Raw genomic sequence first — 26,810 nt, forward strand, 5'->3', positions numbered from 1 at the left:
GAATGTCCTAAAGGAAGATTACATGATTCCATGGAATTGTATCATAATTTGGAAACAGCCTGAAACGATCTTTATGGGATCCTAAGAATCCAATTAAAATCAAACAGGATCCTACTGGATTAACTGAACCAGGGTTTTTTCATTTGTATTTGATTCTTGTCTCCTCTTAGATATGTCGCTATCTTTGTCAGAACCTACTAATGAAATACTGTTTTGCAACTGGACAGTTAAAGGAAATAATTAAGGAACTGTTGAAGTTTTTCTTTTAATTCATTTTGATGTCATACTGGGGAATTGCATTATAGTCATATTTTTTCCTTTTAGCCACTGTGTTCTTAAAATAATATATTTGTTGTTGTATATTTGTTGACTTTGCATTGGCATGCAAAAGTTTTGCATGCTCTTATATACTTTCGCAAGCACATACAAAAGTGATAGATATAATGGGAGGGGGAAAATATACAGTATGCAATGTTCAGTGCTGCACAATTAATCAAATTTACATCCTGTTTTCGGTCGAAGTCCACAGTAATCGATTGTCGAGTTCACGCGCATAGGTTTAGTACCTATGATCACGCGCGTGAACTCGACAATCGACTACTGTGGACTTCGACCGAAAACAGGATGTAAACACAGGTATGTGCGCTGGCTGAATAAACATCATTTTTTATATATTTCTTTCACATCTACTGCAGTCAGATTCACCCGCGTTCACTCAGAAGGAATCACTCACATGACCTGTGCACTTGTAATGACACATCAAGGATGTTAAGAGGCTAAAAGCAGGTTTAAAACTTGCCCCACTGAAGTCAACAGGGTGCAAATTTTAAAACGAGGATAACACGGTGTAGGCAACACCGATTTTTGTCATTGTTCTCTGTACTGACAGCACTCCAAATGTACCAAAAAATTAGCTCAATGTTAAAATTGACCGGAGTTCTCCTTTAAGGGCTTTTCCCCCATTGTTTTAATTTTAGTTTAGTTTTGACATTTGAGGCTTAAAGGAACCGTATGTAAGAAATGTATTTCAGTTAATCATAAAATGGCCCTGATATGTCACTAGACATTAAGAAATCATGTTCATTTCAAATACTTATATCACTGACAACAGTAGTACGGCCAGGATATTGTCATTTAAAAGTGAAGTTGCAGCCCTCAACTGATGCTGATGTTGTCATGTTGTGTTTTGGCCTGATGCCCCACCCTCCACCTATCTACCAATCACGAAGTCAGTTGTGTTTCGGCATCCGGGTTGCCAGCTCTGCTCTAGTTACCACAGCTGCAGCTACAAACGTGTCGGATAAAAAATGTCTAACGTTACGAAACATAAAAGACCTCGTTATGAATCCGAAATACGCAAAACATCTCTCATGAAGCATGAACATAATTAACAGAAAAAAAAACGTACTGTGTAGGACTCGTCACTTGCCATTGGAAGCTCCTTGTAGCAGCCTACGTTCCTGCTGGATCCTGCAGCCTAACTGGCTACCTCGAGTCAGGGGGGAGGGGGAGGGGATACACCGCTCTATAGTAATTTGAAAGTGATTGCAGTACCAGTTTTGGCCACAATCTTACATACGGTTCCTTTAATGCTGTAAAAAAGCACTACAAGTTTTTCAGGAAGAGCGTTTTCAGATGTTTATTTTAATATAACAATATGGTATAAATATGGCTTCAAACAATGTTATAAGGCTATTCAAAACATCGTTTAATGTAAATTGTGTGCAATTAATAATCGCAATTACACTTTCAAGGGACTAATCGACAATTATGTTTTTTGTCATAATCGTGCAGCCCTACTTTTGGGAGTGAACGCAAACGTTTTTGGAGCGAATGCAAATTTTCTCTGGGGAACGCAAATGTTTTGAATGGAACGCAAAGGCATTTAGATGTCATTTTTCCTCACATCTCATGTTTTTCCATCACCATATCCCCTTAGTACGGAGCCCCTAAAGGTGAAAGTAAAAAAATGAGATGGGAGGAAAAATGATATTTCAATACATTTGCATTCTCGCACAAATCTTTTGCTTTCCCTAATGCCCAGTACATGTTGTATGATTTTGGCCTGTCTTAGATGAAAGATCACCCAAAAATGTTCCTTCCATCTCATATTTTTACCATCACCATGTCCCCATGAAGGCTTAGTGTGTTGAAAATGGAGAGAGATCATGGGCTTAAACCGAAATTCTGTCAAGAAATCTGCAGAGCTTTGTTTAAGACTGCAGTGAAGATTCTCATTTCTGTTTTATCGTCTAACATTTTTACAGTGTATTTGGTGATTTTGGTTAATATAACAAATGAAGAATTTAGATTTCTGACTTTTGGGATTAGCTACTAAATTAAAGTTAGTAAAATTGCATAAATCCTTAATGTCATCTCTGAATGTTTTATTTTAAAAAGTGCCGTGTCACTGCTGTATAGTTGAAACTCTCCTCTAAATGTATTACAACAGATCCTATTTTGCACACTCAACACCCACAAAATTGATATGGAAAAGCTGCTGGGAGGGCAGATAGGACTGGAGGACTTCATCTTCGCTCACATAAAAGGGATCAAAAAGGAGGTGGAGGTGCTCAAAACTGAGGATGCACTTGGGCTCACCATCACAGACAATGGAGCTGGATACGCCTTCATAAAGGTAGACTCTCAATGATGCTTCTCTCTAGAACAGGCTGTTATTATGGGATGCCGCCCCTTTAGCAGCGTAGTTTTCTGAGCATAGCGCACATACTGTGGCTTGCCGTAATACTAGCGCTTCCCACGTACAGCCAATGATTTGCATGTTTTTGAAAGTAAACAAATGCATTGCCTGAAGATTATTTTATGCCTTTGTGTAAGTTGGAATATAAAAATGTTATTTACCCTTTTGTCCTGTGTTGCTTTTGTTTGGCCATGCTTTGATTGAGCGACCTTCATAATTTAATTATAAGTTAGAATGACTTTGTTAAGGTCACATGCTGTAGTTGTAGCTCTGAACGCTGGGTTTTTATAATTTAAAGAAAAGTGTCAGTTGTGTTTCAGACCCATTTTTTTAATTGTTCATACTTAATTAAGCCTAGGTAATGGTTAAAGTAAAAGTAGACCTACATGCATTTGTTCAATTGCTACTTTAACATGTTAACATTCTTAAATCTGAAGCATGTGTGTGTTTTCCGCTTGGCAGCGTATCAAAGAGGGCAGTGTGGTGGATGGGGTGAAGGTGATCTGTGTGGGAGATCATATCGAAAGCATTAACGGAAAGAACATTGTGGGGATGCGGCACTATGAGGTGGCGCGAATGCTGAAGGAGCTGCCGAAAGATGAGTCCTTCACCCTCAAACTGATGGAGCCCATGAAAGCCTTCGGTTTGTCATTCATGCTTCTTGTTGAAGGTCTATTTGTGTATATTCTTAACTTTGAATCTTGTACGTGACTGATGCATGGATGATAATCTAGACAATAGAGTCAGTGCAACAGTAGCTCTCTGGAGCACATATCCAGAAAATACAGAATTTTATTTTTAACAAAACATAAACCAATGAGCTCTAAGGTTGATAAGTGATGGTATTAAGTCAATGATTTCAATTTGATTTTAAAAGAAAAATGTTTAATTGCTAAATTCCCAATGAGGAACTACAGTACCCTCTAGAGAAACCCACCAATGAGAGAAGCCGTGGCAATGGAAACTGCATCGAACGCTCACTCCCATGAGGCATTGCGATTTCTCCTTAGACTTCTTCATGTGCTCTATTGAATGTATAAATGTAGATTTAATGTAAAAAAAAATAATGTTCTTTCACTTGGCAGAGATGCTTGAACCAAGGTCAAGAGGAGGCGGAGGCAAATCCTCAGGAGAGGGCAAGATAGGCACAGGCAGAGAAACGCTCAGATTGCGCTCTAAGGGTCCTGCAACCGTCGAGGAGATGGTAACTGTGTTTTACCAGTGTTGCCATTGCTTGCAATAGTATTAGCACTGATAATCGAGTTGTAACATTCACTTAAAGTTGAGAGTATATCTAATGCCTTTCTATTACTCTACAGCCCAATGAGTTTGAAGAGAAGGCAGTGAAGAAAGTGGATGATCTTCTTGAGAGTTACATGGGCATTCGAGACACTGAATTAGGTGAGACTTCTGTAGTGTGCATCACCTATTTTTACAAGATCATATAAAGGTTCAATTTGGACATTAATAGTGTTTTTTAACTAAATGCACTATTGTTTAAAAGTTTGGGGTCTGTAAGATTTGTTATCTTTTTGAGAGAAGTCTCTAATGCTCACTAAGCATTTATTTAATCAAAAATACAGTAAAAACTGTAATAATGTGAATATGATTACAATTTTAATTTTACAAAAAAACAAAAATGTAAAATGCAATTTATTCCTTCAATCTTCAGTGTCACGTGATTAATTAGAAATCATTATAAAATTCTGATTTGCTGCTCAATGAACTCATGGACTCAATGAACTTTGAGGTATAACAGGTCATTTAAACAAAGATTATAGTAGCCTATACACTCACCGGCCACTTTATTGGGTACTCCTGTTCAACTGCTCATTAACGCAAATATCTAATCAGCCTAATATCTAATCATGACAGCATCTCAATGCATTTAGGCATGTGGACATGAGCTGTGTTAAAATCACCCTCATTACTCCACTAATATAGTTCTCTTGAAGGAGTGAATGAAATTGAGTCAGTGAATTCAAAACTCTGAGTGCTCTGGAAGGGCTGCCACTTTTGCATAGTTTGTGCTTGCTGCCTAATAATCATTATAAATTAGCAAACTGGCAGCTCCAGTTGTAAGATGAAAAGATTTATCTTGAACTCTGTCATGGAAACTAGAATCTATAAACCTTAATTTAACAATTTAATAATCAATTAAAAAGGAATGTATACCTGTATGATATTAGGCTGTAGCCACATTGGACCAGCGGTTTGGAAAATGGATGGATGATTCAGCTGTGAGCGCCATCTTCGGGTGAGACGCGGGAATTCATTCGGTGGTGAATCTCACAGTGCATTATGGGTATTCTCTATTCGTTGAGTGGACATCAGTTTTACACTCGTTATTGCGTTGCCCTATTAAAGGGTATAGGGGGCGATATTAGACACACCCATGGTCAAGACATTCTGTTGAAGTTTAACTAAGCATCAGAATGGGGAAGAAAGGTTAAGTGACTGAATGTGGCATGGTTGTTGGTGCCAAACAGGCTGGTCTGAGAATTTCAGAAACTGCTGATCTACTGGGATTTTCATGCACAACCATCTCTAGGGTTTACAGAGAATGGGCAGAAAAAGAAAATATCGAGTGAGTGGCAGTTCTGTGGGTGAAAATGCTTTGTTGATGCCAGAGGTCACAAGAGAATGGCCAGACTGGTTCAGCTGATAAAAAGACAACAGTAACTCAAATAACCACTCGTTACAACCGAGGTCTGCAGAAGAGCATCTCTGAACGCATAACACGTTGAGGAAGACGAGCTACAGCAGCAGAAGACACACCGGTGACACTCCTGTCAGCTGAGAACATGAAACTGAGGCTACAATTCACACAGACTCTCTAAATCGGACAATTTAAGATTGGAAAATCACGTTCCCTGGTCTGATGAGTCTTGATTTCTACATTCAGATGGTCGGGTTAGGATTTGGCGTAAACAACTTGAAAGCATGGATCCATCCTGCCTTGTATCAGCGGTTCAGGCTGCTGGTGGTGTAATGATGTGGAGGATATTTTCTTGGCACACTTTGGGCCCCTTAGTGCCAATTGATTATCGTTTGAACACCACAGCCGACCTGAGTATTGATGCTGACCATCTCCATCCCTTTATGACCACGGTGTTCCCATCATCTGTTGGTCACTTCCAGCAGGATAACACACATGTAACAAAGCTCAAATAATCTCAAACTGGTTTATTGAACATGACAGTGAGTCACTAAACTCAAATGGCCTCCAGAGTCTCCAGATCCCAATCCAGTAGAGCAGCTTTGGGATGTGAAGGAACAGGAGATTCGCATCATGGATGTGCAGCTGATAAATCTACAGCAACTGTGTGATGTTATCATGTAAATCTGGACCAAATTCTCTGAGGAATATTTCTAGCATCTTGTTGAATCTGTGCCACAAAGAATTAAGGCAGTTCTGAAGGCAAAAGTGGGTCCAACACGGTACTTGCAAAAAGTGTACCTAATAAAGTGGCCAGTGAGTGTGTGTTTGTGTTGGATAAGCTGAGAGACAAATAGGATGGAGTGACACCACAGATAGACTTATAAATAAAATAGTACCAGTTAAAACTTCTCTGCGTGTAAAGAGATGGTATCTCAGCCTTATCATATAACATGAACTGATGTTTTTGATAGCTACAACCAGTAATAAAACGTATAGCACTGTTAAAAAAAATAGTATTTTGAGATAGTGTACTGGAGCATTTATATAAAGCAGAGTCCAATAGTGGTAAAAAAAAAAAAAAAAAATTTTAAGGTTGCAGACATCACCATTGATCACAGACATCAGCTGAAAAGAAAATAAAGTTCTGTTTCTGAAATAAAACCCCCAATTTAAGCTTAAGTTTAGAAATTAATTTATCAATATGATGCTTAAAAGATAATTGACTATCAAATAGAATACCCAAGTACTTATAACTAGCAACACATTATTTTTTTGTTTTTCCCCTGGGAGGATGTAATATCAGGAAGACTGATGGGTAGAGTGTTGGCGTTTTAAAATATGATTAATTTAGTTTATCTGTATTTAAAACCAGTAATGTACAGTAAAGTACTGTACAATATCAAACACTGATTGCAAGTATTGAAGAGCTTGTGAAGCTGAAGATGCACGACAATAAATAGCAGTATCATCTGCATAAAGATGATACCTACACTAGCATTAGGAATGTTATCACAAACGGTACTTGTATACAAAGAAAAGAAAATGGGTCCTAGAACTGACTCCTGAGGTACTCCATCAAATACCATCCTTTAAAATCACACACCGAGTTCGTAAGGTAGTTGGCAAACCGTTTTATAGCATTATCTGAGAGACCAACAATGAATTGTCTCTTTAAAAGGATGTCGTTATCAACTGTGTCAAAAGCCAAATTTGTTTACAATCCAAGGCATTAATGATGTCACTAAACACTTTAATAGCAGCAGTAACAGTGCTATGCTGCTTTCTAAAACCAGACTGAAAGGGAGAAAGAAGATTATTTATTTCCAGGAATTTTTTTAATTGTTCATGTTCACTTTCTTTCAAAAAAGATACTGGATTCATACTGACTCCATACATTTGAACCCATCTCCACATGAACCCATACAATTTGTGTTTATGTAAAAATTAATAATTATTCATTTGTATATGTGCATGTATGTGTATTTATGAATATATGTGAGAAATGTTAACATCATAAATGTGTGTGTGTGTGTGTGTGTGTATATATATATATATATATATATATTAGGGTGTGTGCTTACAGTAGATTTACAGACAATCCTAAATGCTAATTAATAATACTTAATACTTGAATACTTAAAGTAACCATATAACATAATAAGTGCATATTTGGGACAGCAACATAAATGATAATACATTTTATTCACTTTTGTATATTAAATAATTTTGGTACTGTGTTGTGTAACCACATGATGTCCAGTCTAATATCTGGTTGCCGAAACAAGACGGCTGACCTTTGCAATGTAATTTGGAAACAATGGTTCATTGCATTAACAAATACCACCAATATGTGTCAGGCTCTTGAGTATTTATGTTCTGTCTCACTTCTGCACAGCGGCCACGATGGTGGAGGTGGGCAGAGACAAGAAGAACCCTGACGAGTTCGCCATGGCTCTGGACCAGGCTCTCGGTGACTTTGCCTTCCCGGATGAGTTTGTGTTTGACGTCTGGGGAGCCATCGGTGACGCCAAACAGGGACGGTTTTAAACGCTGCTACATTCACACACCACCATACACTGAAAAACTGCACAACTCTCTCAACAGGATCCCCTTGATTTCAACTGTTTATAGCTAGCATGCGTAACATTTGACTTTGTGACGATTTTTTTACAAATAAACACTAAAAAATAATAGTAAATATCACCTCCGTATTCTTCACATAATACAATTTCAAGTCTTTAAAAAAAACCTCCAAGAACATTTAGTCACCAAGTTTTGACCTATTTCCGTGGGAAGCATTTCTAGGTGAAGCGGGGAATATATGATATTTAACACAAGCAAAGGGAAAGGGTGATGTTTGAAACACATTTTGCATAGAGAGAATTTTGTATAGAATAATGGATATACATCTTTTTAGAGCTATTTTAGACTTTTTAATTTATTTAATAAAGTGATCAAACGAATTGATTTAGAAAAGAAAAAAAGTCAGCGTCAGTAGCTGATTTCAGAATATATACACATGAACATAAAAACGTCATATTAATCATACAAATGGTGCCATACAGTTAATTTAAGAAATTCCACAAATGAATTGATCTCTCATTGTTGATTTTTGTTGTTTTGAGTTTATTGTAAAATACAATCCATAAGGGATCACTTTGTATGATAGACGTATGTTTATTTTTGTGTGCCTTCGCTGTTGTGATGTCAATTTAATTTTGTATGAACAATTTATATTGCGCTCAAATCACAAGATTTGTCTTTGCCTGATTTTTTTTCACATTAAAGGTGAAAAAATATGTACTAAATTACTTTGTGAAGTTGATCATTCACTGTTGATGAAATAATAAACTGTTGCCTATCTAATTCTCTTATTATTTTGACATAGCTTAACCATATGTAAGATTGTTGTTTATCATTCAAGCCACAATGTGTCACTTAATTTTAATTTAAAGCACTGCATTAGGCTCAAACTGTTGTTAGTGTGTTTGCACTTACTGCAGTAGAGAAGTGGAACAGAGGGAATATCTGGATGAAGACTGCCCTCTGCTGTACCGCAAAACTCTTTCTGACGAAACCGCTTCATAATGTGGAAATGATATATGAACATAAAAATGGTTGCAAGTTATCATTTGATTAGTACACCCTTAGAAAAAAAAAAAGTTCAATGGGGTTCTATATAGAATACTAAGGTTCTTGATTCAGTTTTAAAGAACGTTTTATGTCAAAACCGTTACATATCTTGATTGCATAATTTTTCCTAATGATAAAATCTGTTTATGAGCGGTTTATAAAAATAAAATAAAAATTATCAAAACAAAATTAAAAACTAAATACCCTTAAAAGTTTCTAATCTTTTCTTCCAAGTGTTCCAATAAGACAATTTCAAGGTAAATTCCTCCAAAGGTTTGGAAACCTTAAAGCGATAGTTCACTTTGAAATTAATTTTTGATATGTTTTAGCTTACCTCAAGGGCATCCAAGATGTAGGTGTCTTTGTTTCCGCAGTAGTTTCAATTTTGATATTTTTAGGTCAAACCGTTCTTGTCTGTCAGTCATATAATGCAGGTCGATGGTCACTGGCTCAAAACACAAGCACAGAGTCCAAATTAAAACAATTCCGCGGGCGGGTATAGATGTATACACTAGATGTCGCCTTCGCTACTGCAGTTCATTGGAACGAAACCGTAGCCAAGGCGACGTCTATACCCGCCCGCGCCGTCAGATCATTTGGACGTGTGCTGTTTTCAAGAGATAACAACGATATAAATACTGTTCGTTTTCTCACACAAACCGCTCGTTTCGTGTCTTAGGCCATCAATGTGTACTTATGATGGGGAATTGTTTCATTTGGACGATGGGGAATTGTTTTAATTTGGACTCTGTGCTTGTGTTTTGAGACACTGACCATCGACCTGCATTATATGACTGACTGACAGACAAGAACGGTTTGACCTAAAAATATCAAAATTGAAACTACTGCGGAAACAAAGACACCTACATCTTGGATGCCCTTGAGGTAAGCTAAAACATATCAAAAATTAATTTCAAAGTGAACTGTCCCTTTAAAACATCTAAAACAAAATCATACTTTTTGGTCTTCTTGTATGGACACCACCTTTCAAAAGTTTGGGGTCAGCATTTATTTGTATCTGAAACCTTTTGTTACATTATAAATGTCTTTACTGTCAATTTAGATCAATTTAATGCAGCCCTGCTGAATAAAAGTATTTAAAAAAAAAAAAAAAATCCCAAAATTTGAATGGTATGTAGAGATTAGACTTCTATATTATCATTGTTTATACTGTTGTCAACAATTGCATAAAAAATATTTCTATTTTGCTCAAAATACAACTGAGACAATGTAGCACATCATTTTTAAATTCGTTTTATAAAATCCAAAAACACCAAGAAGGGCCTGAGACGATATTTCCATAAAGTACCTTTGGGAAACTAGTCAAACATCAGTCACTCCACTCTATATAAGCTAACACTGAAATGAATACATTACAATATTTTATATCAACTTTATTTGTAGCCTCATTTTACATATTGGTAAAAAATACAGTATGGTGAAGAAAGAACAATTCCCTCAATCCCAAAAAAAAGAAAAAAAAAAAGAAGAAAATCCCAGTTTGCATTACAGTCCTTAAATCACAAGTATTGTCAATAGTAAAAATCTCTTATTAAACCAAAGGCAACTCCATATATTGAGGACTAAAACTTTTCTAATACACATTTCTAATAGCCTTAACATAATAGATCTTTCACACTCATGAAAACAAATATGTTAGATTTAGGTGGGTACAGTTTGGGGATTATAAGGCCCTTCATATATTCGACTGGGTAACTGGATCAGTTTCACCGCAGCTTGCAAGATATGGCTTGGAAGCACAAGAATCGCCTGTGTTAAATGTTTCTTAGTCGGACAAAACGTGGAGTGCCTTGAGGATGAAGTCAAGAGGGTTGATCGGTTTCGACATGAATAATCAATATAGACACGTAAGCTTTGAAAAAAAAAAAAAAAAAAAAAAAAGAAGCTTTTTTAGCACCCTTTATGTGACATGGACAGCAAGTATGCTTTGGTTCTCAAAGTAATCAACCGCAAAGTAATCAACCGCAAGCTGCGATATCTGGACATGTAATCAGTAGATGCGTTATAAATTCCTTCATTTCTGAAGCTTTTTGTGCTATATAGCAGGTCAAATGAAATCACAGGAGGAGTTGAGGTTGGGGATGAACAGATGGATGGATGGATCTAGTGTGCCCAGCGGAGAGATGTAGTGTTCTGGCTGAGATCTCTCCGTGCCACTTCTGCCGTTCTCAGAGTTCGTCACCGACGTGAGCGGCGTTCCTGAAGGCATCTCCAGTCAGCTTCTCTTGAGCTTCCTTCATGCTAGCCACAACTGCACGTGGAAGAGATGTGAGGTCGAGGAACATTGTCACATTGCACTTAAGTCTAGTTTGGTTTTCACATTTATCTTCAGAATGAACCGCACACACTGTGTCAATCCTGTTTTGCTTTGCTATTCGAATGCACAGGTATACTATATGAAGCAAAATTCAGGCACAGCTAAAGTCAATACAGTGCATTATGTATGGTATTACCAATTCAGGCTCATTGGGGAAACAGAAAAAGATAAGCTATTTAGTCGTTTCTTGCATATTTCGCAACACTTTCAAAGTAAAATGTCTTACCTTGATCTGCATTGCTGTAGAAGTACTTGTAGTTTGGATTTCCATTCTTGTTTGTGATCTCAGAGTGGACTTTACCAGTGGGATCTAACAAAGAGCAAAACATCTATGTTGTAACAGTCGGCCAGGCCATTTACTGACACCTAGTGCCGTGGATGCAGCATCACACAAGAGTAAACTGGTTTGTTACTTATGATATTGTAGAAACACACTTTTCAAACATGCTTAATTTGTGATGAAACTCCAATAATGTGAGGGTTACTGAGATAAAGGTAGTCATATTTGGCTGGTTATGTGATGACAACATTTCATCACTCATTAAGACACTGACTCCTCCCTCCCTTCATGTTAAATTAAATAAAACTGCTTTATTAGGCCACTAATATAGCCTTCATCAAGATAAAAAAAATAAAATAAAAAAAAACGTTATTTCTGTAGGAATAAACCTTTTAAATGATAAAGGAAATGGAGTCCACCTTTAAGCAATGGTTGATGTTCTAATCCAGAGCATTTGCTTAGCCGATTTGTTTATGTATATAACCTACCCAGGAAAAGTATTCTGGGAATGTAACCACCATCTGGGCTGAAGGCCTCGTCTTTAGGCTCCTCTTCATCCTGTAGCCACATGGGGACATGTAATGAGAAGATTAATAAATGCTGTAGAAGTGCAGTTCATTATTGGTTCATTTAACTAAAGTAGTTAACTAATGAAACCGTATTGTAAAGTGTTACCATTACTCACCTCCAAGTTAATCATGACAAAGTTGTGGGCCAACTCAGAGATGTCCTTCGATTCAGCAAACTTGGGCTTTAGTGCTAAAGTTATTTTTTACAACATAATAATTTACGTGTACACTTCAAGGTAACATAATAAGCCATACATACAATACTGTTAAAAAGTTTTAGGTCAGTAAGATTTTTTCAATATATTAATAGTTTTATTCAGCAAGAATGCATTACATTGACCAAAAGTAACAGAAAAAATATATATTTCAACTAAATGCTGTTCTTTTGAACTTTCGATTAATCAGAGAATGCTGATTAATGCTGAATTTTTTTACAGTTTCTACAAAAATATTAAGCAGCACAACTGTTTTCAACATTGACTATAATATGAAATGTTTCTTGAGCATCAAACCATCATATCAGAATGATTTCTGAAGGATCATGTGACACTGAAGACTGGAGTAATGATGCTGAAAATTCAGCTTTGCATCACAGGAATAAATTAGTCTAAAATATATTAAAATAGAAAAATAGTTATTTTAAATTGTAATAATATTTGACATTACTGTATTGTACACATTACTTTTTATATTGTATTTTTCAAAAACATTAAACAAAAATATTACTGACCCCAACCTTTTGAATATTATTTTGAAATACTTTTGTATTTCCATTTTTATGACAGATATTCTGGCCAAAGACTCGAGCGTCCACATACCTTTACAGGCGCCGCACCAAGTCTTGTGAACAATGACCATCAGAGGGAGTCCACTGGACAGAACAAGGTCAGAATTACGTTTGAAAATCACATTCAAAAACAAACGCTGGAAGATGTAAACCGTATGTGAGCAAACTCTCAGTCCCACAAGGAGCAATGGCAATACTATGAGCTTTTATGCTATAATTTTTATAGTCGTACTCAATTTTAATCAGGTCCAAACGGAGCCATTTTGGTGCAGTTGCTGATATTTATATGGCACAGAAATTCTGATAGTTTGTAATGCAAATCATTGACATGTTTTATAACAGTATAGCAGACTACTTACATAAAGTACAAATAAATATCAGTCTCACACTCTATATCTGAACTGAAGACTGTTTTCCGATCAAAGCTTTGTATTTTCTATTGTGGGGGATAAAACCTGTAATCAGTCAGACAACAGAATGCATGTAGTAGAAAAGGTTTTTATCATGCTGATACATTTAGAGGCCTTAGAAATGCCTGTATATCAAATATGATACAGTAGGCTTTAAAGGATTAAACATGACCTGATTATATTTCTGAAAGTCTGGTACAGGCCTACCTTTCATAGAAATATTTAAACCACAACGTTACAGAGATGAAAGGGTATTACAGTCATATATATACCTTGCTTCAGCCTCCTTCTTCCCATCTTCAAGGCTCCTCCAGTGAATGTGGTCCCCAAATCCTTTAATAAACACAAACAAGTGCATAATTATGTAACATCTGGTTGGGAACAAGTGTACCTGTTGGAACAAGCCAGGACTATAACAACAGCACAAAGAGATCTGACACAAAACACCTGTGATCACAGAGTCTTTCATCCAATTCCCAAATGCAATGACAGAGCTGACTATGAGCATTCATAACTCTGAGCTCTTCTGATCATTTATGATCAAAGATTACAAAATCCCACCAACTCAGGTTAAAGATGAGCTCATATCTGAATAAAACACACTGATACTTTTACTTATACGGATATATACTGTAACTAACATCAGACAGTCACCCTTACTATGATAGTAGTGAGTTTTATCTCGGTCAGTCGGGAGTTACATTAGATCCGCGTTCCGGGTGTGAAGCCGGTGGTCTAACGTTAGCACGGCTAGCTTTGATAGGGATTGTTCTAGATCGATTGTCTAAATTTATTGACATTTTTTACCTCGTCCATTGCCATCAGCTAAGACCTCCCCGAAATGTGATGCAATAAAAACCAGTATAAATGAAACCAGCGTAATGTTGAGTAAAGACGACGGCATTTTCATTGCGATGGTTGTTAGCCTTGAGCTCAGTATGTGACGGAGGGAACCCGGCCGCTGGGTCCTAAAACCTGCCGGATTAACCCTAAACGGTACAGAGTTGCCATATCCTCCTGGGACCCAGAATAGACATTTGTCCACGCATTGACCACTGTAGTGGACATTATGTTTTAGTGAATTTCTCTGACACCATACATGTCACATTCTGGATGTCCTGTAAAGAGCACACTCAGAGATACCAAATGTTTGGAGGTTTCACCATGAAAACAACTTCTCCTTGGTCTTTAAAAATGACTGACATTACTTTAGTTATCAAATGTAGCACTCTGATGGAAATTATGATAATACATTCTAATTATCATTTAAATTGAACTACTTTTCAACCAACATCTCAGGAAAACATTATGGGGTTTCCAATCAAAAGATTACTTTCTGTTTCAGAACAGGGCATCAATTTCACACATGTCCACTGTAGTGGACGCCAGGACTTAAATCATGTTTATCAAGCATTTTGGGAGACACAACAAGTCAATAGGGAAATAAATTATACATCAATATTTCTATTAGATATTACCTATTACTAAAATGTTGCCAATTATTACTACCATTATTACACTTATTTTTTCATTGCATGTTGCCCCAAGAATACATTAATATGCAAATTATATACAGAGTATAGATACCATTGTATTGAATGAGAATATTCATTTATGTCCATTTTACCCACATATTTCATAAAGCAAAATGGTGTATCAATTCATTCTGTTATATCTTTCATAACATAGTTAAGAATAATCTTTATACAAATTTTGGTTAAAAAAACCGATATGTTTTTTTAACCAGAATGAAAAAAAAAAAAATCCCATTGTTTTTGCCTATACATGTAATTTCATGCAATTTTATTTTTTAAACAACTGAGTCCTGGTGTCCACTACAGAGGACATAGCACTTTTCAAAAATGTTTTTACCATTTATTTCGTATGCTTTAAACAATGTGATGACACGAAAAAATACTAAATTTAACACACACACACAAAAAAAAAACTTCTGGGTCTCAGGGGGATATGGCAAGAATTAATTTCTACTCATTTCCTTGTTATTCTGAAAAAAACAAAACAATGCATTGCACTATGGGAAGGGCAAAGCCAATGATGTGCTTGAATGTCCTTCAAAACTCTTTCCCACTGTCACCCTCACGCGAAAGACAACTGTTGTGTTCCAGAAATTGCTCTAATAACCTAATTTCTAAACGTCTCTTCTCAAATGGGATTTGTTTTTTGTTTTTTTTACAGCATAGCCTATATTTCTTCACAAATCAACTTTGTCTAACATAGCCTAGTTTTACTGTAAAATGAGAAAATATCAATGTTTCCATATGGCAACGCTACGGAAAAAATAGGTATGCTGTTTGGCAACGCTGTACCAGTGGAATTGCAGTAATGTGTTTCCCCATTGGGATTGTTTTTATAGATGGTAGCATCAACAATATGATTGCAGTTATTTATTTATTTGAAGTGTTTATTGTAGTATAGTTGTATTTATGTATAAATAACAAAATGATTTCTTCTTTTCAAAAAATGAACACAGCAATATTTTACTCTTAGTGCAGAGTTAGCTCTTCCATGTGATGAGAGTAAGGTTGAGTTAGCCTTCAGTGACTGTGACCATGTGAGGGAGAATATTTAGAGTCAGAGGCAGAAGTGACAGGTATGATCTTATGGATAGTGGTAAAGAATAGTGTGTGTTAATGTGTAAGTGAATGTCTATTTGTGTGGCAGATTTTGATGGAGATTAAGATTGGATGTTAAGATTATATAAATCAATTATAATATATCAATTTATAAAAGAAAAGCATTTAAATAGAAAAGAAAATCATAATATTATGGAAAAATTACTTTTTTTGACCATTTTCCATTGTGGTACAGCATTGCCATATGGCAAGGTTTCCCTAAGTACAAGTGTCCTGTAAGTAAAAACACACATAAACCATATACTGTCCAATCATCTGTTTATTGTCTTCATGTTTCATCAATCAAAACGTTTCTGCTTTTTATTCAGCTTCTGCTATAGCGAAGGAATCGCTGGATGATTTCCTGGAACATCATAAGTTATTACTTTTACGAATCTGTTTTGGACTTTCTGTGAGAGAGTGCACTCCGGCTTCGAGTACGAATGAAGCGATCCATAACGTTCAGATCGCGTCGTTTTGAATAAGATTAAAACAACAGGTCACGCATAGACTATCTTAAGTCTCTTTGAATTTAAATCTAGATTTATTCACATTGGCTTTTACGTGAACACACTTGACTGAAAATAATTTGGGAGATGAATGAACGTTTTATTAAATGTGTGGGGGACATGATTTTCATTGAAAACGTCATTGCAGACGATGAGGTGGTTGGTGCCGATGAACTCCTCCACATACTCCTCTTAGCTCCTTCCTCCTTGGAAAATACAAATCATGACCTTGATGGGACTGTTAAACCTCCCCATCCGAGGTATGTTGATGAAGGCAATCTCCATAATAACTTGTTTGGGGTCCGATATTCTGTAACTTTTAGGTCCAGATGATGAAGAAAAAGATGAAAAAGATTCCAATGCAAAAGTATTTATTAAATAAAACAAACTCAAGTAATCCAAAGGTAAGAAACAGGCAATGTAAAGTGTGTGACAACAACAATTACCGGACCACTGAAATGAGCACAAAGAGGAACTTAAATACACAGTGATGATGAGACAATGACAAACAGCTGTGATGATTAATGACAACAAAAGACTGGCGGGAAACTAGGAACAAAGAAAATACAGGAAAAAGGAAACTGACGAAAACTAAAAGTCCATGAAAGTGAAACTAAACATACAATTTGTAAAATAGTATATGTTCTTGTAATCGAAATTATTCAACCCCCATTGCAAATCAGGTTTATTGGCAACATTTACAGACTTGTCAGCTGTTTGCAAGGAACAAATCAAACAAAATAATTGAAAAAGCAAAACAAATGCTTCAAGTGGTTTCCCCAAATTCAACTGAAAATGCAACTTTTAATGACTTCTGCAGTCTCAAAATTATTCAACCCCTTCATGGCAAGCATCTTTAGAACACCCTTTTGCTGTTATGACCTGAGGCAAACAAGATGTACAACCAGACATCAGCTTCTGGCAGCGTTTCTGAGGAATCTTAGTCCATTGGTCTACAGTTCGGTAATATTCTTGGGTTTGCCTGCTTGCAACTGTCTTCTTCAAATCCCACCAGAGATTTTCTATGAGGTTCAAGTCAGGTGACTGTGATGGCCACTGTAGAATCTTCCAGGATGACTTCTGCAACCAAGCCTTGGTGGAATTTGAGGTATGCTTGAGATCATTGTTGACACCCAAGCTTCAGCTTCCTCACTGATGGCATGATGTTTTCTCCTAGGATTTCCTGATATTTAAATGAATCCATATTGCCTTCCAAATGCTGCAGGTTTCCAGTGCCAGAGGATAAAGCAGCCCCAGAGCATCACTGAGCCATCACCATGCTTAACTGTAGGCAGAGTGTTCTTTTCAGCATTTGCTTCATTCTTCTTCCTCCAGACATACTGCTGATCCATAGGGACGAAAAGTTCCAGGTTTGTTTCATCGCTCTACAGAACAGAATCCCCAAACTTCTGTGGCTTATTTATATGATTTTGAGCAAATTGGAGCTGACTTTTCTTGTGCTTTTGGATCAGTAGGGGTATACGTCTTCTGGCATGCGTTTAGTATGCGCTTTACTGTGCAAGCTGAAACCTCAGTGTCTGTTGCCACCAAGTCTGGCTGCAGGTCTTTTGCAGTCACTCAAGGGTTTTTCTCAGCTCGTCTTCTCAGAAATCTTGTTGCAGCTATTGATAGCTTCCTTTTTCTGCCTAATCCAGGTGGAGTAACCACAGTTCCTGTAACTTTGAACTTGCAAACTATACTTCCACGGTGTCTCTAGGAACATTTAGTGCCTCCACTATCTTTTTGTATCCTGTTCCGTGTTTGTGAAGGGCGATAATATCTTTTCTTAACGTTTGAAATGAAGCCCTTGATTAGTTGCATCCGGTGTGCTTGAGACAACACTGCTTTTGCAGATTTGTGCCTCTATTCAGGGGGTTGAATAATTTTGAGACTGCAGAAGTCATTAAAAGTTGCATTTTCTGTTGAATTTGGGGAAACCAGTGGAATGTTTAACTTTGAACTTGCTAACTATGCTTCCAACTATGTTTCTAGGAACATTTAGTGCCTTCGCTATCTTTTTGTGTCCTGTTCCTTTTTTGTGAAGGGCGATGATACCTTATCTGAACTTTTTGGACCATTCTTTTAACTTAGCCATATTTCTAACATGCAGTCAAATGTGACACTCAACAAACCTATAGGTTCATATATGGTCATGTGTTCTAGCTCAAGCAAACCTGGTGCAACTAATGAAGACCTTGATTAGTTGCATCAGGTGTGCTTGAGAAAACACCTGTTTGCCATTCACAAATCCTCACCCATGGCCTCATGGGATAGTAAAGTGTCCATCGAATACATACTTCAGCTCATTCACATACTGTTTTTCACCTACTATATGGAAGTATGCGATTTCAGATGCGGCCAAAGAGTGTTGCACTCTTAAAAAAAATAAAAATAATTATCAACCCCATAGTGGATTCTAAGTGATCAAGGGCCTATTGCAGCCTATTGCCAAGGTTCCGCCAGTAGTGGGCACTCATGCAACGTAAGCAATGACGTACATCCGAGTGAACGAGACGGAGGGAAGTTAGCGAGTGAAGGCCATGACAATTTTGTACTGGAACGCAGGCCAGAATGGCAACACAGATGAAAGATTTGTTTGAGCTGCGCCCTCTACTGTACAGGCATGTCTTTGCATTTCCTTCAGTCTGAGGCTGGCTTTTATTGTTATTAAAAAACAAACAATCTGTCATGATTCCTGTTTTGTGTTCCCCTGGTCTGGTGTGGACATTATTTAATGTTTTGTAGTCCTTTGTAGTTTTTCTTGTTGATTTGTTCCTGATTGTTCCCAGGTGTGTCTTGTTTGCCAATTACCCTAAAAAAGTAATGAAGTAATGCAATTAGTTACTTTTTAGAAGTAACTTTCCTCAACACTGGTCATCACAGCCTGTGAAAAGGATCCATAGCAAACCATAACGATCCAACAATCCAATCAATATCCGATGGACAAAATCAAGTCCCATCATACATTTTTCTCCTGATTGAGAAGCAGTTTCACTCGGATATACATCACAATAAAGAAAGACTATCACAAATTAATTTTCTCCACAGGGAAATAGATTTTTAACAATAACTAATGATAAACCTTTAAAGACAGACCTAATGTGAGGTTTGGCATATCACGCCAAAAGAGCTCGCAGGGAATGGCCAATCTTGTGAAGCACAGCATGACGTATTTGAGTCAGTCTTGGTATGCTGTCAAAATACTTAAAGGGACAATGTGTAGGTTTTTAGGTATTTTATTATCTAAAATCAATATTTTATTCATAAATATGTCCTCAATGGTATACAAATACCTCTGCTAATTATCTGACTTATCCTCGTAAATGAAGAATTTATTATCTTTATATACATGGGACGGGTAGGTCCACGGAGGCTTCCATGTATTTCCGCCATCTTGAAAAACTATAATAGCAGAGAGGGACAAAAAGTACTAGGCCAACGCGTTTTCGTTCAGAGCCAGAGTCACGTGACTGAAGCCAGCAGAAGCGGAGGAGCAGAGCAGTGAGAGGCACTTGTCACTGCCGCGGCAAGTTTAAAAGGCTGCACTGTACGGTTATTTATAATGAAGGAGGACCATACATATGCTGAGTCACAGGATAAGGAGTCCTCGTCGTCGAAAAAGTCCAAAATAGACCGTAAAAGGAAACGTGACCGGAGATTACAAAAACCAAGGTTTAATGTCAGGACAGCTAATGCAGGAGAAAGCTTTCAAAAGAGACGCTAAAGTTGCCTGCTTTCTTCTCGACAGGTAAGTCAATGTTACGGTCTTAATTACAAGCTTTTTTTTTCATTGCTTGGTTGTGAACTTTATTATATAGACAGTAGAACATTTATAGTTAAAAGTTAAACAGGCTCTTTGATGAATAGCAGCTATTGAGTAAAGTAGAGAAGGCCCTAAAAACAAGGTTGTAAGTTTTGTTTGATCAAAACTGTAACATTCGTTTGTTCGTTGTGTCAAGTTGCAGTTTGTTTGAAATAACAAACCAGTTCACCCGAAGGAAAACTCGATGAAGTGCTATTATAAGACATCCTGTCATAGCTTTTTGGTACATAATGGCTACCGTAGATGCAACACACATTTGAAAAAGCGAGGCGCTGGAGAGCACTATTTGTTTGAATGCAAAATACAATTTCACCGCTAGATGGGAGAAAATCCTACACAATGTCCCTTTAAATATGTGCACATGCACATTTTGCAACAAACTTAAAATATATATGTTTCTATAGATATAATCAACAATTTTAAAGTAATAGCATTTATATTTCTCCATTTTTTTTCATTCAATTATGTCATTTGCATTGCTTCATGGGATTGTAGGTCATTCCCCCACTAAAGCTGTTAAGTGTTACCTTTGTCTTTTTGCCTGATTTTCAAATACTTTTCTGTAATGTTTGTAATGTTGTGATTTGTCTCATAGCTGGTTGGTTTGGTTCATGGCTTATAGCACTTAAACAAATACCTTTTTCTATGGGAAAAATTATTTTAAAAAAAAACTTTTGGAACCACACTGATGTAAAAGTGCATCGCACTGATGCACTCTATTAATGTATTTACAAACTTTGTTTACATTCTCTGTTTACGACTTTGTTTACATTTACACTTGTAGCCAATATTATAATTTATTCATTACCTAATATTTCAGTCTTTTGTTTAAAAACAAAATATGTGTAATATACAAGGCTGTCCAGTATATTTTGGAACTGATGTGAGGAAATGTTAACACGATGCCAAAATTCTCCTGAGGGTTTTAAGGTTTTGCTGGCCCAAACCTTGCTGATAGATGTAACTACGTCATCTAAAAAAACGTTGCCTAAGTTTGTAATTATTAGTTTTATTTCTAAAGAATTTAAACCATTTTGTTCTGCATAAGATTGTGTTCATGTTCATTTTCTAATTAAATCCCCATTTATTTATTTTATTTTTGGGGCTGCAGAAAAATGTTCTAAGCCAGTTGTTTTTCACACTCTTTCTATGGCTGAAGATTAAATAAAAATATTCAAAAATTTTGTCATATTATTGAAAATATTTCTTGAAATTACAATGCAGTAATTCAGTGGTTGGAGACTTCCTCTTTTGTTATGACACCAGCTCAGTTATACCATTTTTGTGGTCATTAAGCATTGTGAAACTAGAATATAGAATTTCTCAATATTTGGTCGTGCTGATGATGAAACTGCAAAATGTCAATCATTTTTACATGAACGAAAAGGTAGGGAAGCAGAGAAGAATGTTAGTAATTGTATTGGTAATATAAGAATGGAAATTAGTGCACCTGTTTAGCAATACCAGACTACAGTATACACTTTAAAGGGGCCATGAACTGCATTGTTTTATTGTTTTTTAATGTTTCCTGTGCACTTTTAATGTTAGTATGATTTTTACATCAAAGTTGTCATAATTATGAAATAAAAGGCATTATTCCTACCCTGATTTTAGCCCTCTGATTTGAACGCTCTGTTTGAAGTCTGTCTTGAAGTGGCTGACATCTTTGCATATGAAATAGCTATTACATGTGGAACTCTCTCAAAAACTTTTAGTATATTTTTACTATTACAGTTCTCAAGGTTAACTAATCGTGAGAAGTGTTGATTATAGCATTAGGCTATATGTAGATCCATAGCATTATATTTAGCTCGTGGCATGAAAGGTTGCAGTGATGAGCATGTAGCCAATCACAGACATGTTGAGCGCATGAATGCAGTGATCTCATCATTGCAACTCGATTTCTGCACACTAACGAATGCTTTCATCATAACTAACAGTGCAATGTGCAACAGTTCATTGTGCAAACACAATGTAAATAAGAGATTTGTTGAATATAACGGCAGTTTCGGTGAGAGTCCAGAACTCAGTCACTGATAAACTTGTGCTGTTTGATTGACAGCTCCAGCTGTTGTAAAGGGACAACTTCTGTTGTTCTTTGATTGCTTTCTATAAATTAATCACAGTTTACATACCAGATTTATTTTTATCCTACTTAGAGAAACAATGTGAAGTTGACCGTTTAGTCACTGGTTTGATTTACTGACACATAGACAAAGAACATCTGACATGAATCATTACACATCAGAAATCTCTAATCACAAATCAGGCATTAGAATGAACACAGTTACTTGCATGTTGTCGCATTACTGAGTCCATATGCGAAAAGTCTGTTTGCAAAGCCTTCACCGAAACTGCGACTGATTTACCAAATAATTCACAGTGAAATGTACCGAACAAACAAATAATGCTCAACTGAGACATTCACATTGTTGAAAATAAATAACCACAATAGCATTAGGATCCTTTGAAGGTAATATTATTTTTAGTCTAGCGCTCTTCTCTTCACATCTCACTCATCATCCAGTGGGCGGGGCCAAAGTTGCGATGATGAAGTAGGAGTTGATTTTCTTCTGCAGAGGCAGTATTTTTTACCTATCTATGGCACATTCCACAACGAGACGTTCTGTTTTGGACTAACAAGGACGTTTTCAGTTCTGAAACGCACAGGATATTCTTGTAGTATGATGACCTCTTATATGTCAAAAGCTCAAAGAAAATGTGATTTCTCAATTCATGACCACTTTAATGACTTGTTAAAGGTATAGTTCACCCCAAAATAAAAATTATGTTCCAAACCTGTGTGAGTGTGTGTTTCTTTCATCTGTTGAATACAAAAGAAGATATTTTGAAGAATGCTGGTAACTAAACAGTAGACAGTAGCCACTGACTGTCATAGTATGGAAAAATTACTACCGTCAACTGTTTGTTTATCAACATTCTTCAAAATATCTTCTTTTGTGTTCAACAGATGAAAGAAACTCATACAGGTTTGGAACAACTTGAGGGTGAGTAGATGATGACAGAATTGTTATTTTTGGGTGAACTATACTTTTAATATAATAGTGATTAAAAAAAATAATATATATATATATATATGAAGAGTTCAGATGCAAAAGCCTCTAAATGCCATTTGAAATTTTCTTATAGAATGATCATTTTTATCAAGCTTGTATATTTAAGTTCAGTAATTTCACTTAAATGATAATTAATAGGTAATCTTCATTGCCATTAAAGTGAAATTATTGAATTTATATATACGAGCTTGATAAAAATGATCATTCTAGAAGAAAATTTCAGATGGCATTTAGAGGCTTTTGCATCTGAACTCTTCATATATATATATATATATATATATATATATATATATCGTTATTAAGGTAATAATTGTTTGACTCTCCTTTGGCAGTAATAACCTCCACCAAACTTCACAACAGTCAGGAAAAAAAAACTTTGCACTATTTAAAAGTGTTTCAGTTCAGCAATATTCTGATGTTGAAGCCATTTTGTTTTATGTGCCCTTTTCACTCAGATACTGTGTTTGTTGTTGTGACTTTGCTCATATTTCCACCAATTTATAAGACAAATTATATTGCAGTATTAACAAATGATATCTTACTATGGAAAATCATGACCAGTACAAAGTTTTGCTGAAATGCAAGGCCACCTTTAATAAAACAGCAAGAAACAAATCAAAAGTTCATAAATTACTGCGTAAATAAATAATTCTTAAATACAATAAATAACTTAATAATAAATAATAATTCCTTTTAGAAACAGTAAACTAAAATGACTTGTCCGGTAACAACTGCGAGCTTGCTATTTTGCCAAAATATGGTTGAAAACTCGATTTATTGTTATTGTTCGAAGGTTGAAACCCTTTAGGACTTTGCACAGCTGCAGTCGCTCTTCAAAAGATTTTTGAGGATCCATGGACACCTAAAAAAAACAACAACAAAAAACACATAATCATACTTACACATCAAAGAGGTCAAAAGAATGTATTAAAAGCAACATAAAAATATAACCGGTTTCACCTCTGCCGGAGACTTGTCCATTGCAGAGACAGAGAAACAGTTCTATTTCGATGAAAAAAAGGAAAGAATATTCACTGATTGAAAAAGAGCCTTGCAGTTATAGTTACTTAACGGTAGTTAAGTAAAGGTGTTTGTACCTGCATGAGGTCATCAATGCTTTTAACGACTGTTTTGGTGAGCTCTGGGTTCGAGTAGGCTTGAAATGTTTCCCGATAGTAGTGGAGATCTTCAAGAATTCTCTTCAGGCATTCATTCTACAAAGATACATGTCAGTGTAACAGACAAAAGACGCAGCCAATAAACAGAAGAATTAGAAGAATTGATTTTAAATTTACCTCATCAATATTTAGGGCAGTGCTGTGAGCGCAGTCGGCGTTCTGTTGAGTGAAAAACAAATAATTTTGTCAAATAATAGTCAAATAATGATTTTGATTATGCTGAAATTCAGCAATCAAGAATGAACTATGATGACGAAAGGAGGTATACATTGGTTATTCATATTTAGCAGCAAACCTAATAAAGAAAACCTGAAATATAAGCTTTTGAACGCAATTTGAGCGTCAGAGAAAACATTCATGTGACAGTTCATCAAGTTGCAAGTTACAAAGCACACGCACAGCACTGACTGACTCTGATCACGGCCGGGTGTTCTCCGATCGACTCTGGTATAATTACACATAATGTTAAACAGACCCGGGACACGAAGTAATAGATTGGGACCCGACCTGGTCCTCCGTGTAGACCTCTAGTGCCAAATGACGTCCACCTCCACCTCTCCCCGATGTCTAATGGGTGGAGGGATAGAGTTATGGGTAGGATTAGGGTATGGTTGGATATCCTAGCTCCACCCATTACGCCCAAATTACATTCAGAGAGGGGGAGCTGGACTTCACACTCCACCATGGCTCTGCAGTGAGCAGACTCTCGAGTTTGGTGGCGAATTAATCCCCAAGGAGGAGTAGTATATCAAATTCCAGAGCATGTGTTTTTCAAACAGCCCATAATAGCCGACTTCCTGTTGGGCTGGAGTGTGCCGTAAACACGGCTTGATGAGAAGTTTAGTTACTGTAGGTGCAAAAGCCCTAAGAAACAAAAACAAAGGGCTGCGCTACAGAGCACCGAAAAAAAAACATATAAAAAGGGTGCGCCTCAGAACCCCCCTGTGTCAACTTGTGCATGGACCTAATGGCAGACGATTCCAACGCGCATGCACATTTTCAAGAGTTTTTTGTTAAGGGCCTGAAAAGTACCCCAAACTTTAAAAGGAATTAATAATAGGCTACTTTGGAAAACAAAACTCCGGTCCTTTGGGGTCCTCTGGGGCTTTTGGCCCTATATAATAATAATAATAATTTTGAAAGTGTGCTATGAGAGCATCATGACATCACTCTTACCTGCGGTGTGCAGGTAGCCACCGTTTGCGTCCTGAGGTGCACCTCTGCGTTCTGCTGTGTGCAGTCGAACCCGCTGAACAAGTGGTCCTGTAAGTGGATAATAAATATTATTAGACTACTTGTGTGTGTGTGAGAGAGAGAGAGAGGCTATACCCCCATACCCTCAAATAGGACATCCATTTGTGGTGTCCGAAACCATAGTGGACATTACTGAGTGCGCTTATTCAATCCCACATTGCACTGCAATAACGAGTGTACAACCAATGCACGCTCAACGGCTGTCCGAATTCCCTCACTAGTTAATGCTCACTTGAGGTATTTTTTTCATGTTTTGTTCAAATATTTAGATTTTACCACCTAGTTATACTGCATTAAGTGTAAAACAAAGGATTTGATAGACAGAAATATTTTATTATAGTAATTATGATAGAGAAACTATGCCCCCAGGGGGGGCGTTTTACCCCACAAGCTATGAGTTTTTAAAAAAATGTTTAATTTTTAAAATATAATTATATTCCTTATAAATAATATATGATCTCAAACTACAGACTTCACTATTCATCTATTATACATCACTGCGATATCCTGCAGAACAATATTCTCTTAAACACTTATTTACTAATATCTGAAAATTATAGCATTTACCATGTAATCCTCTTCTCTTCAAATGTGTCGCTGGTGTCAGCTTCTCCATAGAGATTTGTATATCCCCGTTATCAACGTAGTGCATAGCAACAGTAAAAATGTATCTTGACTACTTTTAGTGGTTATTTTGGGAAAAACAGGTGGGGGGCGTTTTACCCCAGGGGGGCGTTTTCCCCCACTCTACCCTATTAGTGGACTAACGTAGGGAATAGTGAATGAGGATTTAGGGAGCGATTTCGGATTCAGCCAGAGTGTGTATTTATTAGCTATATGTGCTGGTTTATTGTGGTAACACTCACCATCGCGAGCACCGCGGACACGTTCCAGAGCAGAGAGCGCGCGAGCGCGTTGCACGTCGTTCCTGTCAGGCTCACGCGCTCACGCGCTCC

At 36.7% G+C, this 26,810-nt stretch overlaps 2 protein-coding genes and 1 long non-coding RNA gene across 3 annotated transcripts in view; 1 reads left to right on the forward strand and 2 right to left on the reverse strand.

Moving 5' to 3' along the window:
- Nucleotides 1–8,727, forward strand: part of gipc2 (GIPC PDZ domain containing family, member 2) — a 16,493-nt gene extending 7,766 nt beyond the window's left edge. Inside the window, exons 2-6 of the mRNA XM_084410242.1 lie at nt 2,453–2,638; nt 3,164–3,344; nt 3,787–3,905; nt 4,021–4,102; nt 7,759–8,727. Of these exons, the coding sequence (XP_084266368.1) occupies nt 2,453–2,638; nt 3,164–3,344; nt 3,787–3,905; nt 4,021–4,102; nt 7,759–7,910 (720 nt within the window). The 3' untranslated portion in view covers nt 7,911–8,727. The remainder of the gene's footprint in view (nt 1–2,452; nt 2,639–3,163; nt 3,345–3,786; nt 3,906–4,020; nt 4,103–7,758) is intronic.
- A 1,648-nt stretch (nt 8,728–10,375) lies between these two features.
- txndc12 (thioredoxin domain containing 12 (endoplasmic reticulum)) lies at nt 10,376–14,419 on the reverse strand. The gene is made up of 7 exons (XM_084411535.1): nt 14,188–14,419; nt 13,653–13,713; nt 13,002–13,054; nt 12,300–12,373; nt 12,103–12,172; nt 11,561–11,644; nt 10,376–11,268 (listed from the first exon to the last, which is right to left on the reverse strand). The coding sequence occupies exons 1-7, from the start codon at nt 14,288–14,290 to the stop codon at nt 11,186–11,188; spliced, it is 528 nt and encodes a 175-aa protein (XP_084267661.1). The 5' UTR covers nt 14,291–14,419; the 3' UTR covers nt 10,376–11,185.
- A 10,130-nt stretch (nt 14,420–24,549) lies between these two features.
- On the reverse strand, nt 24,550–25,864 carry LOC311292201. Its single transcript, XR_014627686.1, has 3 exons — nt 25,777–25,864; nt 24,718–24,759; nt 24,550–24,636 (listed from the first exon to the last, which is right to left on the reverse strand). It is a non-coding gene; the product is annotated as an uncharacterized lncRNA (long non-coding RNA).
- Nucleotides 25,865–26,810: the final 946 nt, after the last annotated feature.

Source organism: Rutilus rutilus (assembly GCF_951802725.1).
Source record: "Rutilus rutilus genome assembly, chromosome: 6".
Taxonomy (NCBI): Eukaryota; Metazoa; Chordata; class Actinopteri; order Cypriniformes; family Leuciscidae; genus Rutilus; species Rutilus rutilus.

Coding starts and splice junctions, on each gene's coding strand:
- txndc12 (XM_084411535.1), bottom strand. CDS start 14,290: ATGAAAATGCCGTCGTCTTTACTCAACATTACGCTGGTTTCATTTATA. Junction 13,055..13,652: donor AAGAAGGAGGCTGAAGCAAG/GTATATATATGA, acceptor TGTTCTGTCCAG/TGGACTCCCTCTGATGGTCA. Junction 11,645..12,102: donor TCCCAGAATACTTTTCCTGG/GTAGGTTATATA, acceptor GCTCTTTGTTAG/ATCCCACTGGTAAAGTCCAC.